Below are 20,513 nucleotides of genomic sequence, written 5' to 3'. Positions count from 1 at the left end.
CTGTTTATTTGGGGAAGTCTTATTTTTCAAGTCCAGTATTTTTCTAGATTTGTCTTTCAGTTTGTGAGACATCAAAAACATTTGGTGCTGCTCATGTCTTTGAATAACTTCCTTTTTTCAGCCTGAGAGAAACAATTCAAAGACTTTTTATTTGATGTAATAAATTGCATTTGCTCTAGAAATCTTTACATCGAAGGAGCAGGAATCCACAAAAGTGCTTGTAAAGTGATGGAAATATGCAACACTTTATGAAAGCAGTTGTCTTTCATCACTGGCGTATTGATTGAGAAATCATTGCGACCTGAGTTTTATTTTAATGTTCATGATGAGATGGCTTCAGGAGAGCTCTGACACTCACTTTTTTATAATCTCGGTTTGATTAAGATATTCTAACATCAATAGATTTTTAGGTTCTGACCTCCCTGCTCTTTAGCCTGTCACCTTGAGTATCTTTTTACAGTGAAGACCCTTTGTGAAATGTCATATGGTGGTGTTGGGTGGGTTGGGGGGTTGAGGTATTGATTGTGTGCTCTCACTTTTCAACACAGTCTGTTTGGCAAGCTTCTGTTGCCATAACGACTCCACGGCAGGTTGCCTTCCTTAGTCATCAGGCGGTGAGTGGCCTATTGTCTGTGGGAGCCTTCCTCAGTCACAGCACAGAAGGACAACAAACAAGCGCTATGTATGTACTCTTTGTTAGTGATAAATCTTTCATTGATACTCCGCTGATGTCCCACAACTACAGATGAGTCCAAACATGGATAAAAAATGTAAAGTAAATTTGGTTATTGATGAGTGTCCATAATTGTTAAAATTCTTGAATGTTTTATTTTTCTAGCACTGACATCATCATTGTAGAAATTATGTACGTGTGACAGTGAGAGTCTCCAACAAGACCTGAGTTACAATCCGACCAAAACAATCAGGTTGTATCTGTGTTTTATGCGGTAAAGTGGCCCTGCCATCAGGAAACGGTTCCAATATTCTTGGTAACAGATGGTCTACCATTCACCGTGGCTGAGTCCCATTTAGGTGTGAATCCATTCGAAAAGAGGGAATTTAAGGTGAATGTGTTCTGAGAAATTATGCCTTTTTGCTTCAGCAAAATTACATCTATCCTATTGTGATTCTCAGTGGGAAGTGGCAATTTGACCACAGTACAAAATAAAAGAAATTCAACAATGAATAATCAAAACATTTTACTGCTTTATTTACTTGCCATTTTCATTAAAAGCCAATAATAATGATAAACCAAGAATATAAGGAGACTCATCAAGTCTTCTCATAGGTTTTTGAATGTTAAGATGCAAAGTTGTCAGTTATCCAACACTGTTTTATGTATTTTAATGTTTTAATTAATACTTAGATTTGTGTTTTTGAATGTTGTTGCAGGACTTGGCTTGCATACACAAGGTAAGCATGAAAAATGGAGTGAATTGTTCTCATAGGACCCCTCTTCACAAGTAAAGGTAGAAGAATGGCAATTTTTTTGATACATTCAACTTTATTTAAGTTTATCTCAGTCATTTTAATCATATAAAAGTCAATTGCACAAGCAGAATGACAATCAATTAACATTAAGTTGTGCTATTTTAGCATCCAAACCAAAAGATAAACAAGGGGCAAGCACCTATTAAGAGGTGTAGGCTGAAGCCTCGGGAAATTACGCCTACTGTCTTACATTGTTTTTTGCCAGCTCCTTTTGAATTTATACAGAGCATAAAAGTAAAATGAACTAGGTAAGTGCATTGTCTATAGACCCACTGTCCACTCAAAATCTCACAAACACGTTCGCTGTAGTGTTTATTCTTGAGTTTATTTGGTCATCATCTTGTGTTTAAATTAAGGCTGTCAAATGAGAGGCATTTTCAACTGAGATTAATCCAAGATTTTATGTAGTTAATATCAAATCATCTCCCCTCTTTTTTGTCACATTTTGAAATAAATTTTGCATTTAAAATTGTTTCATTTTGGATTTTTGAACTGTCTTAGATTTAGGGTAATTGACTTCCTGTTTGGATAGAGACCTGCTTTTATTTAACAGGAAAAAAAGGAACTTCAGGAAGATTGATGGTTATGACATGGACTTAACTGTGGAATAAGGAATTCTTCAGGGACTGAAAAGGAAAAGCAGTCTGGGAACAGCATAAAGGTAAATGTTTCATATCTGTGTGAATGTTTAACACAAGGTTCAGATGATTTTTAATGTGTGCACTGTCCTGTCTGTGAGTTTAAACTGAAATGAGACATTAAGGAGCAGTGCTGTACTTGTTTACATTAATGGGACGCTGCAGTGACTCAACCAGTGTGCTGTTGGGGACATAAAAGCATTCAGTTAATCCTGATCAAAAAAATAATACACTCTTATTAATCAAGATTAATGCTGACAGCCCTTATTTATAGATTGGTAAATGCCAAGTTATATTTATAAAATATTATTTATTCATCATTTTAACAAAGTAATAGCAGCATTAAAAGAGAACCCTGTATATAAAGACTTCTATTAGTTCAACATCTGAGCCTTTTATGCATACAAAGAAACACACTAGATATTTTTCATAATGAAAAAAAATTAAAAAGTAATTCACATGTAGGCTGCCACTGTTGTGCAATGCACCCTGGGTAATGATGTCAAATGGTTGCATTTTTCTCCCCACATCTTTTGGTGTTGAGTGTTGTGTTTGGGCCTCTTCAGTTTTACCCAAAGAACAGTTTAACTGGAGAGGACAGCATTGATAAGTTAATGTAATGTAGATTTAGGCGAGTACAATCGGAAAACACTCTGGGACATCGTTACCCAGAGTGTATTGCACAACAGTGGCATAACATATTCCTATTTTTTATTAACAATTTGTAGAAATCTAGCTGGGTGGTTCATGCAAAGGTGCTGATTTTGAACTTGAAGTGACAATATGTCTTAATATCAAATGTTTTGTTGCTCTGATTGGCCCGTAGAGATGTGATAGACAGAACGTTCATTCAATCACACTCCGAGTTTTTTTCAAATCCTCTGCCTTTTCTCAAACGTTTCCTATTGAAGCTTTCCCAGATGGACGTGTGAAACACATCCATCTGGTGTGTCAGGTTACTTCTTTCCTGTAAGCAGCCTGTTTACTTGCCTAATTAAACATTTTGTCATCAGGCTTTCAGGTCTGTTTTTTTAACTTTTGGTATCCGTCCCTTACCCTTACCCTTACCCTAACCCTAACCAGAAGTTGAATCCAATTTTATTTTGAAAGGTTTAGTGTATATTTCCGTTCTGATAGACAGCATCTCAGGAGGACGGTCTGTGAGAGTGGCCATCAGAGATGTACAGTCTGCAGACCCTTCTACTTAATATGCAGGGTTCCCTTTAAAGCTCCTGTGATGAACTTTCAGTTCATGCCAGTTTGGCGCCCCTTGTGGACAAAGCAGTATGTAGTCTCTGTTAATCCTGTTCTGTACATGTGATACTGTTTTGTTACAAAAAAACCCATTCTTCTGTTTTTAAGGATCAGGCATACCCCTCTCTCAGAATCTTTGAAAAACATAGGCACTCTAATGAGCTTTAGCTCACTTTGACACCTACCCTACTGCTGTCCTTACAAACATTTAAAGTTACTGTTCAGTAATACTCTGTCCTGATACAAATACTTTGTTTGCCTTTGTAAGTTATGAAAAGACATCAGAAGAATTGTTTTCATTCTGTTTTAAAGCCAGACAAAAACTACTTACAGGAGCTTTAATGTAATAAATTCTACTTTAAATTACCCAGTAGTATCATAAGACATTTTACTGCAGTTAAAATGTCAAATTACTGACTAAAATCATAAAATAAGGACTGATTTTACAAGATCAATGTTTTTTTCTTTCCGTTCACTGCGGTTTATATTTTTGACAGACCCCACTTTTTAACATGACAGCATTAAAAAATTCACAGGTAGCAGCTCATCCCCTTCCTCTCCATCCTGCAGGAACCTGGAGGAGAGAGCGCGCAACTACATTCCTGCCTCCTCCCCTCCTCCTCACAGCGTTGGTCGCCATCCATCCCCTCTCCTCCTGTACCATAACAGATGGTGGGAACAACATAGCATCCACCGGGCACCACAACAATAGACTGCAGTATCCAGTCCGGACACCCCTGGCCCTTGCACCATCATGCTCCTCGTGCAGGACTGCGCGCGGCTTTGAGTGCCGTCGTGATTCATTTCACGCGGTACCACTAAACACCAACACCACGGCCACGGAGGAACCTTCTTGCGACTGTTTGGGCTCTCCATCGAGCGGGGGAAGATGGCCGCTATGAAAATATTAACAGGCACAGGGCTCTTCTTGGCGTTCTGTGCGCTGGGACTGCTCGCTATGGCGATTTGCACCGATTATTGGTACGAGACCGACGCGAGGAGGCACCGGGAGAGGTGTAAAAACTATGCCAACAAGCGGAACGACCCGGGCTACATCTACATTTCCAACCACAACCTGCCCCTCCAGATGCCTCCAAAGAGCCTGGAGAGGAAAGGTAACGGCCCAGATGCTGTGGCTCTCATCCGGGGGAAGCGGCACTTCCTGGCCGCAGCGTCCGCCATGGAGTCTCACTGCAATCGACAGTTTAACTCCACCATCTCCGGGCTGTGGAGGAAGTGTCACCGCGAGGGCTTCGACCTGGAGACCGAGGACCTTATTTATAAAGGTAAACACGAGCAGGGGAGTCTGCCGCCTTGTTGTGTGCAGCAGGCCGTGATGCTCAACGATGAGCCCACACCTAGCCTGTCAAAAACACACAGGCCCTCAGTCTCAGTGATCTGCCTTTTAGATTCTTTGGATTTTCCACCTAAAGATCAAGATGTCTTCTTTCTCGTTATTGCTCTATTGTGCTGTCCATGCTGCTGACTGAGCCTCCTGTCTGGGTGCTTCATTGAGACAATGGCTGCTTTGCTTTTGCACTCATAACAATCTTTAACAGCAGTTTTCCTCTGTTACTGTCTTACAGCAGTTATTTCACATTTGTGAAGAAGCAGAAGGGTGAATATCTCTTAACATTGGGTTATTCCTTTGGACCAAACCCCATAGAAAGGCTAGCTCTTTCAAGAACAAGGAGAAGCCATATTTCAGGCCTCACTCATTTATGCATCACCTGGTCCACCCTCAAGTCCTAAAAAAGAGCACATACACAAAGAGGGGAAACACCCTGTGCACAAAACATTGGTGTCACTGCTTGTTTTTTTTTTTTTTTTTTTACAATAGGGGAAGGTGCGCCTTTATCTGTCACTGCACCTTAAACGAAGGTTGTCGACAGCTTTTTCTTAAATCATCATCACTGGAAATGGTCAACAAAATCATGTGGTGTCCATAAAAAAATGTGGAATAATGGATAAAACTTTTGACACTTTCACCTCTGAAACCTGCAGCTAATGTGGCATGATTTGATGAAATAACAGCACAGAGAGAAGTCTTTGTGTATAGTCTTGCACTGACAGTGTGCATTGTTTTTGTGTGGCTGAGTGATCCTTTCACTTGTACACGATGACGTCTAGGTGTAAACATATCATGCAATACCTTTGCAACCCCTTCAGAAAGCCTGTCTTCTAACTATTGTTTAGGATTGTCACAGATTAACATGTAACAAGATTAAAAATCAAATTTTTAACAGCTGGTGCAATGGGTTTAAATCATAAGAATGCTCATGAAATGATGTCCTCAGTAATGTAGATTTGTATCTATTGTTTTTGACTGCTTTTCAAAGACAGTAGAGCTCATTCACTCCTGGGTTTTCCCCAGCAAACTGAGCTCAGATCAGTCTGAAAGGACAGACTAGAAATTGGGTCAGTTTTAAGTATAAAGGCATCTATTTACTGTCAAGTTTTGCAACTGTGAAAGTGAGCAGTGGGAAAAACACAGTCCATTGAAAGTTCTGTTCGTCCTCTTGACAATTTTGTTTAAAGGGAATGTTTTGCCTTCATCTTTGCAATCTGATGCCATGTATTGATACTGTTAGCACTGATGAAATGACCACTTGGCTGCTAAAGCGCTATCTTTATGTGGGCTGATAAATATTGTAGAAGATGAACACAAAGTGCAAAGATAGGAGCTAAATGTAGAGCTGGGGATTTTGGCTGTTCTCTCCTCTTTCATGTCTTCATGTTGAGTGTTGTATGCATCTAGCATGAGATGGTGTTTTTGGACTTTCTGGACAATAACAACAACCTAATTTAGTCGTATTAAAAGTTATACAAAAACCCTGAATGATGCAGCTGTTAAAGTTTCTCCACATTAGAGAGATCAGCTGCCGGCTAGTAAGATTTTATTTTGAATGGTTCCTTCATTGGAAAGTTTGTTTTTGCATTCGTGGTGCAGAATGTAAATCTTGATGTAAGAATACATTTTTTTAGCTGATTCTTAGTCAAAGGCATCATGTGTACAATTTAACACTGAAATGCCTACATTAAGAAAATGACTACTCCTACGCCTAATATAGTTTTAGTTGGATACTTACATGCCCTCAAATATTTTCAACAGTTTTCAAAGCCAGGGAAATTCATGATGTTTATACTAGTAGTTGTAGCCAATGGTTGACAGATATTGGTGTTTCAGGGCCGATATCAATATTGATTATTAGTAGTGATTGTGATCGATAACCAATATTTGGAATCAATATGCATTGCAGTATGACGAACAAATGTTTACAATGCTTAATGTGGCAAAGATAAAACTGCATGCGAAAAAGACTTGGAAAATAAACAATGTAGACCTGTCTTTGTCAACGTGAGAAACAGCACAGTAGCAGCAGGAAACAGGAAGTGATAACGTTCACTCTTTGTCAGTGCCACCCAGGCCTCAGTGTTGATTGGCTGGCACTTGTGTGACATCAGGCCATTCAGATAGTGTTGTGGTCAGGACATTAGGTGAGATTGGAGAGTGAAAATGAAGCTGAAGGGGAGGAAACACCTTGCAGGGGAGCCAAATAGGTCGTTTCCACTGAGCGGTCCGGTTCAGTTCCTTTTTTTTTTTTTTTTTTTGCGTTTCCATAGAGCAAAAGTTGGATAGGTTCCCAAAAAACTGACCTGTACCATCCCACTTTTTGGCACCCTTCTGTAGGGGTACCAATATTACCTTTCCATCCCGAAAAGGTGGAGCTACACACACAACAATAGGGTTTATAGTAACATCACGTCAGCGCAATGCAACTGTTCGGCTCCCAGCTGCAAAACACAGAAGTGTCTGTGAGGTGCGGGCGAAAACGGTAGAAAAAAAACGTCAGTATGCTTAAATCGAGGATATTTGGACTCGACAGAGATCCACACTGTTTCCTAGTCTGTGGATATTGACATCTGGCAACAAATCTAGTTTTCTGATGTTTATCTAGACCTGATATCAGAGCCTGAAGGCTCACATCAGCCTGGTCTATCCGAGATGGATCTGAAACTAGATTAATGCTGAAGATTTGTGAATATGAAGCTGTAGATCAGTTTATTCTCTGTATGGTAACTAGTTATTCATCTGCTTCTTACTACAGGTAACTTCTGAAAACATCGCTCTGTGGTTGTTGAATGCTCTCGTAAAATTTCAGGCTGCAGCCTATTTTAAAACGAAATCAGCACACCCAGGATTTTTGACTTAATCTAGTTTGATTTTAACACCACTTTAACCTTTAGTTTAACTTTAATGTGGAGAATTCTAATGGTATAGCTCTAAACTTTTATATTATGGCGTATAAACAGTTATAGACTAGATATATTCACATATTAAAACTGTTACAACTCCAAACGTTCTGTACACATAATCCATCAACTGAGGAACTGTATTGACCACAGTTAACATAATTAAGATGTAGTTATTTTTCTAAAAAGCACTTGCAGCTGAAATAAAGCTGTTTAATGCGTATTCCCTACTGATTTCTGTCACTTATCCTTTCTACAACTCTGCAGCTAGACCAGCAGACTTGCGCTGCATGAGACTTCACATGCATACCTTTACAGCCCCACCCACCAAGTGAGTACAGGTGTCTGTGGAAACACAAACTATTTTGGTGTTTAGTGTACTGAACCACACCAAACCGTGCTCAATCAAACTGGAGCACCTGGTAAAAACGTGGCTAAAGTAGCACACCTTTGAATTAACTGATGTTGACCAATTATCAGGGAAAATAAAATGCTGATACAATGATCAGTAGAATGCCAAATATCTGCATCAATAATCATCCAGCCCGATAACTGGTCTACCCCTTGTTATAATAGGACTTGTCATGATGGTCGCTGCTTACATGTGATGGCCCACTAGGTGGATTCTCTGCAATTAATTGCTCATTTTTTGCCCAAGAAACCCCTGTGTATAACTCCATCTCCTGACACCTCAATTTCTGAGCCAAATGGAGATGCTCTGCTCAGATTCGCCCACCTCCACTGATTTTTTTCTTGTTTTAAATTGAGGAGTCAGTTCAATAAAAAACTGCATAAGGTGTATTTAACAAATGGCAAACCACCGTTTATCATTTCATGGATACATTTTATATAATATGAGAGAGATCCCCTGGCAGCTGAATTTTTACATACTGTATGTTTAATATTATGTGAAATAGTTGAGATCACATCGTCCAGAGCTATAGAGTAAATTTTCTTTGGGTACTGCTTTGTTAACGACATTTGTGTTAGGGATCTAATGGTATGCTAATGCCTGTGTAGCAAGTCCACGGTACAGTATTCATTGCAGTATCAAAAGAAACCCCAAAACAAAAAATGAAATAAATAGTTAAATACTTTAACTTTTACAACACGTGTTTTATAATTTAAATAAATGTAGCAGGTGTGTATTCGGCTTAAAATCTATACTTGTCCTTTGGCTCCAGTGTGTTTACTAACCTTCAGAAACCTTTGTTGTCCACCACTGAAAACAGCTGTAGGTCTTTGGTGATAAATTCATTGTCAACCTCATGATCTGTTGAGTAATTGTTGCATGTTGTTTTTTGTTTGTCCATCACCATTTCTCATTTCAGCTTGATACCGGGAAACCAAAATGCTTCAAAAAGTCAGAGTTAAGTCATTAAAGCTTCCAGAATCTCCAAACTGTGTCACTCAGTTCTCCCTTGCCTCTTGTAGCATCCGCTATTTTCGAGCTGTTAGATCAAGCCAGTGAGTGCTGGAGCGCAAAAGATGATGGGTATGAAAGAGCCGATGGTAACTGTAGTTCCTGCTTCCCTTTGCTATTCTCCACTAAAAAAGTGCACTTTTAGCCGTGATGAACTGTCGTTTGAAACGGTCACATGTTCACAACGGTGGACACCATGACCACAAAATGAACGATACCATAAAATGTGTATAATGTGTGACTAAAATTTTCATTTATATAACTTGAACTTGGGCAGGACTGAGGCTCAGTAGGTAGAGTTGGGCATCTTGCAGTCAGGGGGTTGTGGGTTCAATCTCCAGCTCCTACAGTCACATGACTATGCCTCCCTAGGCAAGATACTTGACCCCAATTTGCTCTCACTGCTTTATTGGTGGTTGGCTAATGTGAATAGATGCATTTGAATGGGATTAGCTTAAACTGATGGCTCCATGGATTCATTGCTGCTTCTGCCATCACTGTGTGAATGGATTGGTGTGACTTGTAGTGTAAAAGAACTTTGAGTCATCAGATGACTAGAAACAAGCTCAAGTCCAATTACCAAAATGTTTTGCAACAATTGTTGTATGCATTTTTACTTAACAACATGCAGGTCTGAACTGAAACTCTTATTAATTGGTATTATTGGTCATATTAACGCTTAAATGACCACAGGGTGGCCTCTGGGTTAAGGCTCGCCCCATGCACATTCAGGTCTGTGGCTCTCTCCCACATGTGTCTCTCCCACTCTCGCATCCCTGTTTCCAACTCTGTTCACTGTACTCTTTAAAGAAAGGAATGAAATCCCCCCCACCCAAAAAAACTTCATAAAAGATAACCTCACAGGTTTTCACTTTATGATTGGTTGATTAGAGCTCTGTGTGTTTGGTATTAAATGTAATACATAAACTATGTTGAATAAGAAACAGAATCACACCCATAAATCCAGACTTCTGCCAAGCAAATAGTTTGGGCTGTAAATCTTAAAGCTCATCCTATGTCTAAATATATCTCCTTTGAATTCTTTAAGTTTGCCTTTTCCTCAAAACAGGAAATATTTCACTATAAACACCCATCCATCCTATGTCCCTCTCTCTTAGAGAGGCTCATGGGATAGAAGCTGGTTTGGCAGAGGCTGGGTACACCCTGTTTGGTTGTTAGTCAATCACAGATCAATCACGTGGTTGGAAATGCATGCACTTCTAGTTTATTTCTTGAGAATATAGCCAGAAAGGAACCTTGTTTTTGTGCAGGAAAAGAATAAACAGCTACACCCCCATGCTGCCATACTAACCATATAAAAGATGGTTGTACAAAACTGTACCAAAAAAACCATTTATATGATAAAAGCTGTCATTTGTAAGGAATCAGTAGTCATTACCTCCGCCAAGGAGGTTATGTGATCGGCAGCGTTTGTTAGTGAGTTAGTTAGTTTGTTAGTTTGTTAGCCACATAACTCAAAAAGTTATGGACAGATTTTGATGAAATTTTCAGGAAATGTCAGAAATGGCATCAGGAAGAACTGATTAGATTTTGGGAGTGATCCGGATCACCGTCTGGATCCAGGAATTTTTTTTCTTTACTATTGGGAGATAGGGCTAATGGTGGAGGTCTGCGCTCTCCGAGTGCTTTTCTAGTTGGACTATTGTTTATCCACCATTGTTGTCGCATGGCAAAGTAATGGCCAGTTTGTGGGCAAATTATTGTCCAAAATATGTGATGTTCTTTCTTGCTGATGTCTTTCTTCAAATATCACAATAATTGTCCCTTTAGTTTTTCATGATCAATCTGACAGGCAAAAGCACAGAGATCATAATGCAGGCAGAGGTCATAACATGCATGGATCTTCCGAATATAAACCATGTATTACATTGCTCAATAGCCATGATTTTGTTGGCTTTTGTAGTGATACAAAAGCCAAATTCATGAGAAGCTGTACTACTGTCTGCTTGTTTTGCATTCATAGCAGCTCTGTTTTTGAAACTATAACTTCTTTTCAAGCTGCTGATGCATTTTGAAGCAGTCTGTCTTGAGAACAAAATGTTTGGCTTGAAATGCTATTCCGATATATAAACATCTTTCTCCTTTAATTGTAATGGACGCCTCCTCAAAGCCCATTCAGATCAAAGCTTTAGAGATCACAAACCCGGCGCTCAAAGGGAATGGGGCTGAAAAATCAGAGTTTAACACATTTTGACAAAAGCTTTGACAAAAGTTTTATAATCCTATTATCAAACAGCTAAACTCAGATATCAAACACAAATGTCGGCCATAGTTGGAGCCTTTTGTTACAAATACTGAGTACTGTAGAAACAGCTCAGCTCCATGATGTGATTTCTGTTCATTGTAGTTCTTCTACTGGTCTGTGTACAAAGTCAGTATGAAGAGATTTAATTTTAATGGGAGAGATTAATGCTGTTTACGTAGCCTTTGCTAGAAAAATCCATATTCTATATCAGTATCTAATCCCTCTTTAATAACAGTGTAGGAGTGGTTCAAAGTGTGAGGTTAATAAGGCCATCTCAGCGAATTAAAACTCTGATGGTGTGCAGTGAATATTAAACTTTCCTTCTACATTTATTAGTTCATGATCCACCAGTGAGACAAGAGTTCATAATGATTTTTACATGATTTTCTTTTATTATACCTCTCATAAATGTGTCTCATTTTCTCTTCTGCCAGGAATCATTCAAAGATGTACCCCAGTCAAGTACCACTACACTTCGTCCATCCTACCGAGAAATTTACCCGTCAATGTCACAAAGACCATACGACAGGACGAGTGGCATGCACTCCGTAAGTTTAAAAGTGTTTTTTTGTCTAATAAGAGTTGGTAAACTTGTTGGTTTTCACTGATGATCTTTTCATTTTGTATCTTCACCTTTATTTTTCTATTTTTGCTTGGATTTTATTCAATAATCAAACCAATAAAGGCTACGAAATAAAACAAAATAAACAGAAACGATTGAGAAACACATGAAATACCTCGTTATAAATGTTAATCTTCTTCTTATTCAGTAACCACTTTAAATACTTTCCCTGGAGATGAGCTACAAAATACTAAGGGGTTGGGTCCATGTTACTGTGTGTAAAGTGAAAGTGAAATTAGGCATTCCTCAGGGCAACCTTTTGGGTCCTTTTTTAAATTTACATTGTGTGTTTTCTCCTGGTCACATCATTCAGAAAAATAGCTTTACTGTAGGTTACTTAAAAAGTATAAGTCAAAAATCCTAATGCGGTCAGATTTACAGGTGCAATTAGAATATCATCAGAAAGTTGATTTATTTTAGTAATTCAATTCAAAAATGTAAACTCATACAGTGTATAGGTTCATTTCACACAGACTGATATATTTCAAAAGAATCTCAGAAATGTATAATAATTTGAAAAAGACTCATGGTGTCTTACTCTAATCAGCTAATTAACTCAAAATGCCTGAGCCTTTAAATGGTCTCTCAGTGTGGGTCAGTAGGCTACACAATCATGGGGAAGACTGCAGACTTGACAGATGTCCAGAAGACGATCACTGACACCCTGCACAAGGAGGGTAAGACACAAAAGGTCATTGCTAAAGAAGCTGGCTGTTCACAAAGTGCTGTATCCACGCACATTAATGGAAAGTTGAATGGAAGGAAAACATGGTTTAAAGAAAAGGTGCACAAACAACAGAGATGGAGAGGATTGTGAAACGAAGCTCGTTCAAGGGAGCTTCACAAGGAGTTGACTGCAGCAGGAGTCAGTGCTTCAAGAGCCACCAAGCTTAGACAGATCCAGGACATGGGCTACATCTGTCGCATTCCTTGTGTCAGGCCACTCTTGAACCAGAGACAATGCCAGAGGAGTCTTACCTGGGCAGAGTCTGGAGGAAGAGAGGAGATACACAGAATCCAAGTTTCTTGAGGTCCAGTGTAAAGTTTCCACAGTCAGTGATGGTTTGGTGAGCTGTGTCATCTGCTGGTCTTGGTCCACTGTGTTTTATCAGGTCCAAGGTCAGCGCAGCAGTCTACCAGGAAATTTTAGAGCACTTCGTGCTTTCCTCTGCTGACCAGCTTTATGGAGATGCTGATTTCATTTTCCAGCAGGACTTGGCACCTGCCCGCACTGCCAAAAGTACTAATACCTGATTTAAGGATCATGGTAACCCTGTGCTTGATTGGCCAGCAAACTCCCCTGACCTAAACCAGACAGAGAATCTAAGGAGGATTGTGAAGAGGAAGATGTAAGATACCACACCCAACAACGCAGAAGAGCTGAAGGCCACTATCAGAACAACCTAGGCTTCATAACACCTCAGCAGTGCCACAGACTGATCCCCTCCATGACACACAGTATTTCTACAGTAATTCATACAAAAGGAGCCCTGACCAAGTATTGAGTGATGTACATGTTCATACTTGTCAGTAGTCCCAATATTTCTGTGTTAAAAATCTTTTTTTTAATCAGTTTTAAGTAATATTCAAATTTTCTGAGGTTCTGAATTTCAGGTTTTCATTCACTGTAAGCCACACTCATCAAAATTATAAGAAACAAACACTTGAAATATACCAGTCTGTGTTTGAAGAATATAAATGGAATTATTGAAATAAATCAACTTTTTGATGATATTTTATTTTTTTTAGAAATCAACCTGTATCTGGATAATCAAATATTTCAATTTCAATGATCATCTTGTTTCAGTTCTTTATCTACAGTGTTTGAATTACTTGTACAAAACATATTTAAGGCACAGCTGCCTTTGGTGCCTGAGTTCATCACTGACCTCACAAGCCTCTCACTCTGTCCTCCGTCTAGACGATGAGAAGAGGTTATCATCAGGTCATCACTATTAGGGAGCTGCTGGCTTTAGATGGGTTTATCTGGAGCACATTAGGGCCGGATGATGCAGCGTCGTCTCTTAAATCTCTGCTGGATTGGCTTGTATTTCTTCCTCGATATCCTTGCTAAGAGGGATTAAGACGACAGAAGGAAGGGAAGGGGTGGTTTGACCTCAGATAGCATCAGAAGTGATTTTCAGTTTCTTTACTTCTTTTGTAATTGGAAATAAAAAGATGCTGTGCATCCGCTTTGATTTTTTTAAGGGACGCTGCATCAAAATGTTACTTTAGCTATTTTTTTGATAATGCATACTTCTTATTCACGATCTTGATTTCTCAATTTTTCTGTTTATAATTTCATCGTTTAAGACTGATCGATTGCAAAAGTAGCTGTTTATTTACCAAATATTTGAAAAATATTTTTAAGGATGTTTAATGGCAAAAAGCTAAGGAAGAACAAAGTAACAGAATCAGACTTCAGCAGACTGACTAAATAAGTTAATAGTCATCTATCTGAAAAAACATAAAATGTAGTCTCAAAAGACCAAAGATTGACGATATCATCCTAGAAAATTTGTTTTTGTTTGTTTTATTCCTTTATTTTTTTCTTTACCTAAATATTACCAGTTCAAATATGACCACAGTTTTGATGTTTTCACAAGTCAAATGTTTCCTGCTCAACAATAAAATTAATACAAACTATTCAAATTGAACTGGTTGGTTAAACTTAGTGTTGTGGATAAATAATACAGAGGCAGATTTTAGCTTCACCCTTATGTAAAATAATTACAGAATGACTTTTATCAGTAACGTTGTTATTTTTTAGCACCTATTCAGTAAATCAAGCTTTTTGCTGATTGAAACAACCTTCTCTGTTGTTCAGTGAGTGTGAATTAGATTTAATGTGGTAAATATTTCATCTCTGCCTGCAGATCTAAGGAGAATGACGGCCGGCTTCGTGGGCATGGCCGTGTCCATCATTCTCTTTGGCTGGATCATTGGAGTGCTGGGATGCTGCCAGCAGCATGACCTCATGCAATATGTAGCTGGGCTACTCTTTCTCATGGGAGGTACTGTGAGAGCACAACACATGCATACACAAACATGCAGGCATCAGCCAATTTTATAGCATTTTGCATTTGTTTGGTAACAACCAGGAGATAAGACTCACAGGGTAATTTAAGAAAGATAGGATGCAAAACAGTGATTTTGTGATAATCAATATAGTGAAAGACAATTTTGAGCAGTTAAATCAGTGCATCCCAATATATCTGTGTTTATATGGTAACAGCTAAGGAAACTCAAGAAAGACATGATACCATACTTTACATGATATGATGCTAACCCACAAACATGGGTGTATCACAGTAAAGCTATTCTGTGATAATTGATACTTTAAAAAACAATCTAAAATTGTTACATTTATTTGTCAAAATATCTGATTAACTATGTTTATTTGGGAACAACTAGTGGTGGGAATAGAGGATATGCACGGCACGACTGCTCAGTCAGGCTGAGAGGCAAAATGGTCTGAAGCATGGCTGGCTACTCAGTGGGGACGAGTGAAATTGGGAGAAAACCAGACTAGTACCCGCTTAAATTAGGGATATTTGGATTTGACAGAGATCCATACTATTTCTTAAAGATATAGTGGACCATGGATAATGATGTGTGGTCATAAATAGGATTTCCTGACTTTTATGTGGACCTGATTTTAAGTATACTAAGCGGAGCCTGAAGGCTCACATCAACCCACCTTATGATGGATGATGGATGTGAACTGAATTAGCATGAAGATAGATACAAAGCTTTATATCAGCTTCTTCTCTGTATTTAATTTACTTCTTTTTACTTTAGCGTATCTTTAGAAAGATCACTCTGTGGTTGTTAAATCCATTTGTAAAAATTCAGGGTGTATATGAAAATGAGATCAGTGTTCCCCGCAAACATTGATGGACTTGACAGTTTTTTTTGTCTTTGCCTAGTAACACCAGCTGTGTTAATCAGACATCATGGGATCATTTGTAGAGCTATGAATCATAATCTGTTATCATTAAGCGCCTGTCACCTTAGATATTATTTTACTGTGTGGTTCAGCTGCTAAAAATGAAAGCCTTAATTTTCCTTTAAGGTAAGAGGAAGGAGAATAAAGTGAGGTTCAGATTATATTCATCACTAAATGAGGGCTTGTTGTAGCACAGCTTTGTCTTGTGTCTGTATTACTGTTACGGCTCCAAACATTTCTATAAAGATATTTCTTCAGCTGAGGATCTATCTATACTGACCACGGTGAACATCATCAAGATGTAGTAATCAGGGGGCCCAGATGGCCTAGTGGTTTAATGCTTGCCCCATGTACACAGGCGGCCCCGGTTTGAATCCGGCCTGTGGCCCTTTCCCACGTCTCTCCCCACTCTCTCGTCCCTGTTTTTGACTCCATCCACTGTCCTCCTCAAAAGCCCAAAAGTAAATCTTTGAAAAAAGATGTAATTAAAAAGATGGCAATTTCAGCCCAAATAATGCTGCTTACTGTTTACTCCCCACTGATTCCTGTCATCAGTTTGTGCTTTCTGCCACTCAGCGGCTGGAACAGCAAAGACTCTGTGCCGCTGTGAACTGACATTAGGGCTGCGTAATTAATCACAAATTAGATTAAATCTCAATATGGCTTGCTGCAATTTACAAATTGCAGAAGTTGCAGTATTTCTTTAACTTTAAATTTGTAAAAATAACAGTTTAATACATTCATTTTTTTGCAGCAGTGATTTTAAGCACACTGCAATAATTCAAGTGCCTTTTTCTTAAAATTGTTTACAAGAATCCTCCTTTTTGTGTTTTACGTATGTTTTGTTTTAGTCAAAATGAGTGACATAAAAATGTTAATCCCTTCAATAAAGCAATTGGGATCAAATTTGCAAAATGAGCAAAAATTTCTACTGTCATTCATTCTGTCTAATAATGATGAAGCTTAGCATTAGTTCATACCCCCAGCTGCAGTCAGCTTATAGCCAGCTTTAACTCCCCCACCCCAGTCGCCTCCTTTGTAGCTTAAAGCTTGTTGCATCCTCATATTCATATTCATGCTACTATGGATTAATTGCTTCTGAAATAATTTCTTTGTTTTCAATACACATTGTCATTTATGTATCTATTCATTTGGGGGTTTCTAGCCATGCACTCCCTGGAAAGTCAAAGCATGCTGCTTGACTAACCCAGGCATCTTTAGAGCAGAGCCTTCTCCACCAAGTTAAAATGTATATCCATTTTGCAATAAAATGGCTAAATGTATGAGTGTTCCTGACGGAGTGTACGTTATGATATAGAATGATTTATTGCTTGAATTTGTTGAAAAATTCATAAGTTGAGGAACCCAATAAGAATTGCATATTAAATCGCAATCACAACATCAGGGAAAAAAATCGCAACAAGATAATTTTTTGCAAATCGTTCAGCCCTATGTGACATGAATACCCTCTATTACAGGCTAACACTCACAACGTGGTTCGATAAGACAAGATACGATTTGATACAATATGACAGGGTTATATGGAATAACGTACCTTTAACCTCACCTCAGAGCATGAGAAAGCTGGCTAGTGTCCTGTAGTAACATGATTCCTGTCTTGCAGTTAGACCCATAGTATATATAGATGTAATGAATAAATCATTTTAAGTCTCTGCTTGTTTCTTGTGCTCACACAGGAACATGCTGCATCATCTCCTTGTGCACATGTGTGGCAGGAATCAACTTCGAGTTATCCCGCTATCCCCGCTACATGTACGGCCTCCCTGAGGACATTAGCCATGGCTATGGCTGGTCCATGTTCTGTGCCTGGGGGGGCCTTGGCCTCACGTTGCTAGCCGGCTTCCTCTGCACCTTGGCCCCCTCTCTGAGCACACCGGCTCGCACGACGACCCACAAGCCGAGGCAGGAGAATGGAACCGTGTGACAGCGGCGTGGTGAAGCGACTGACCCACAGAACGCACAAAGCACACCCTCCCAACCTTGATGTTTGACTCTGAAACAGTTTTATGTCTGGTCACCACTCACGCCACCCTCAACATCGCCATCCCCCCTTCAGTGTTCAGTGTGCCTGAGGAGGAGCAGAGCGACGACAAACTTCACACACCTGATCTGGGACGTCCAGGAACACAAAGAGTGACACCTGCAGTAACGTTTGGCTGAGGCACGGCTCTCATAGCACAAATAAGACTTTTTTCTTTTGGGTTCAGATGTTTGACATGCTGACTTTATGGCGATCTTGAGGTGACTGTTTTCTCTCCGGAGAATTTGTCTTTAAAATGGTGCTCTCTTAAACACAAACACACAGACACCAGCCCATGCTTTTCAACACACGTCAGTTACTCTGAATGAATCATGGGAGAAATCCTCCAAAAGAAACAAGAAAAACACCAGGCCAGAGCATCATGTCAGCATTCTTCTTTCAGTCAAGTGATGTGTGCTGTGTTCTTGTTTGTAATGAAAAAAAAGGCGTTGACAGCCCATTGCTTATCTTTAGTGTAGCACACTAACTGATATGAAATAGAGCCCCGTGGGGAACGTCTGCAGCCTTCTGCAGAGCACAAAGTGCATCAAGCACTGTGGTCAGTATACGATAAAATACACAAAAGTCAATTAGCATCAGAGAGCAAAAGGATTCTGTATGTACTGAAGCATCTCTGTAGATCCTGATCATTGTTTATGTGAGGTAGATTTTTAAATTGTATTTGTTTGGAGGTGATGGTGGCTGATTTTGTGGAGAGGATACAGTTACAGGATGGTGCTAGCAGCATGAATCCATTACTGGGTTCAGAAGCATGGAGGTACCAATCTGACAGAGCAGAGGGGGGTGTTTGCTGACGGCTAAAACATAATCTGACAACAGCAAAATAGCAAGAAATCAAACTGTGGAGGAGGATTTCTTAGCACCATTTTTACCCTTAACGTGAGTCGGCTTATTTTGGTGAAACATTCAGAAAAAAAAAGCAAATGAAGCAGTTTTGAAGGAAAAAAGCAACTTCAGTGATTCAACTATGAATTAAAAGCACAAGCTGTGGGCAAAATCCCCATCAACAGCAAAGAAACTCAGTAACGTCACTATAAGACCAAAAAGGGTCTTAAATCTGACTTAAAGAGTCACTGAAACATAAAACAGCAATATCATCATAGATAATTAATGTGATTTATATCATTGCCCCACAGTGTACATGGAGGAGCTGCTCTTTCTGCTCATTGTATACAAAGATAAAAAACAGCACATAATAACTTTTGAATACTGCTTAAAACTAGGGAAAAAGAAAATACATGTTTATTTATCGTATCATAACAAAGCCCCCCCAGATAACCGGTTAAATTGATCTGTTTAACTTGTGTTGTCTCATCTCTTACTCAGTCTCTATGTACTTACTGAGTGCCAAACAACGTGGAAAGTGAGTAATACAGTGCCTAAAAAAATATTCACCCCTTGGATGTTTTACCCTTTTACTGATTTTAGAAATCAATCATTGTCAATATAATTTTACCTTTTTTTACAGAAAAAAATACTAAAAACCTCTACAATGTCAAAGGGAAAACAGATTTCAACAAAGTTATGTCAAAGTTAATTAATAGTCCTGGTTACCATTACACCATGAAGACAAAAGAACACTCCAAGCAACTCAGAAAGAAGGTTATTGAAAAGTATAAGTCAGGGGAAGGATACAACAAAATTTCCAAGGCCAGAGATTAGTAATACATCATCAAAAGATGGAAGGAATATGGCATATATGTAAATCTGCCTAGATCAGGCTGTCCCTTACAAACTGAGTGACCATGCAAGAAGGAGACTAGCGAGAGAGGCCAGCAAGACACCTGTGACTACTCTGAAGGAGTTACAAGCTTCAGCAGCTGAGAAAGGAGAGACTCTGCATCCATGCCCAGGTTCTTCCCCAGTCAAAGCTTTATGGGAGAGTAGCAAAGACAGAGCCACTGTTGCAGAAAACTCATGAAATCACGTGAGATTTCAGTGGTAAACTGGAAGAAAGTTCTTTGGTCTGATGAAACCAAAATGGTGCTTTTTGGCCATCAGACAAGATTCTGTGTTTAGCAGACACCAACCACTGCACATCACCACAAACACACCATCCCTACTGTGAAGCACAATGGTGGCAGCATCATGCTGGGGGGATGCTTCCCAGCAGTCAGCCTTGAAAGGCTTGTAAAGGTAGAGGGTAAAATGAATGCAGCAAAATGCAAGAAAATCCCAGAGGACAATCTTATTCTCTTACAGTCTGCAAGAGAACTACAGCTTGGGACATTAATTTTCCAGCAAGACAATGACCCAGCAAAAGAAACAGAAATGATTAAAGACATCAAGGTGAATTTTCTGGAGTGGCCAAATCAAAGCCAAGACCTCAATCCTTGAAAAGGGCTGTTCATGCCTGCAAAATTGTAGTGTCCAGATGTGCAAGCGTGATTGAGACCTATCCACACAGACTCAGTGCTGTGATTACAGCCAAAGGTGTATCTACTAAATACTGACTTGAAGGGGATGAACATTTATGCAGTCACTTACATATTTATACTCAGTTGACATTACCTTGCAGAAATCTGTTTTCACTTTGATATAGAGTTTTTTGTAA

General features: G+C 39.1%; 1 protein-coding gene across 1 annotated transcript; it reads left to right on the top strand.

Annotated features, from left to right (window-relative positions):
• Positions 1 to 1,399: 1,399 nt before the first annotated feature.
• Positions 1,400 to 20,194, top strand: tmem276b (transmembrane protein 276b). Its single transcript, XM_041786881.1, has 6 exons — positions 1,400 to 1,413; positions 2,045 to 2,152; positions 3,954 to 4,669; positions 11,761 to 11,874; positions 14,825 to 14,962; positions 17,595 to 20,194. Exons 3-6 carry the CDS (start codon positions 4,273 to 4,275, stop codon positions 17,840 to 17,842), a joined length of 897 nt encoding a protein of 298 aa, XP_041642815.1. The 5' UTR covers positions 1,400 to 1,413; positions 2,045 to 2,152; positions 3,954 to 4,272; the 3' UTR covers positions 17,843 to 20,194.
• The last annotated feature ends 319 nt before the right edge of the window (positions 20,195 to 20,513 follow it).

This window comes from Cheilinus undulatus, linkage group 1, assembly GCF_018320785.1.
Source record: "Cheilinus undulatus linkage group 1, ASM1832078v1, whole genome shotgun sequence".
In the NCBI taxonomy this organism is placed as follows: Eukaryota; Metazoa; Chordata; class Actinopteri; order Labriformes; family Labridae; genus Cheilinus; species Cheilinus undulatus.
The sequence above is the reverse complement of the archived record's forward strand: the minus strand, read 5'-3'. Positions and strand labels throughout refer to the sequence as shown.

Bases quoted from the DNA above. Each gene is read 5' to 3' on its own strand.
- tmem276b (XM_041786881.1), top strand. From the start codon at position 4,273: ATGGCCGCTATGAAAATATTAACAGGCACAGGGCTCTTCTTGGCGTTC. The intron at 4,670-11,760 runs GTAAACACGAGC...CTCTTCTGCCAG, and splicing joins CGAGGACCTTATTTATAAAG to GAATCATTCAAAGATGTACC. The intron at 11,875-14,824 runs GTAAGTTTAAAA...CTCTGCCTGCAG, and splicing joins GGACGAGTGGCATGCACTCC to ATCTAAGGAGAATGACGGCC.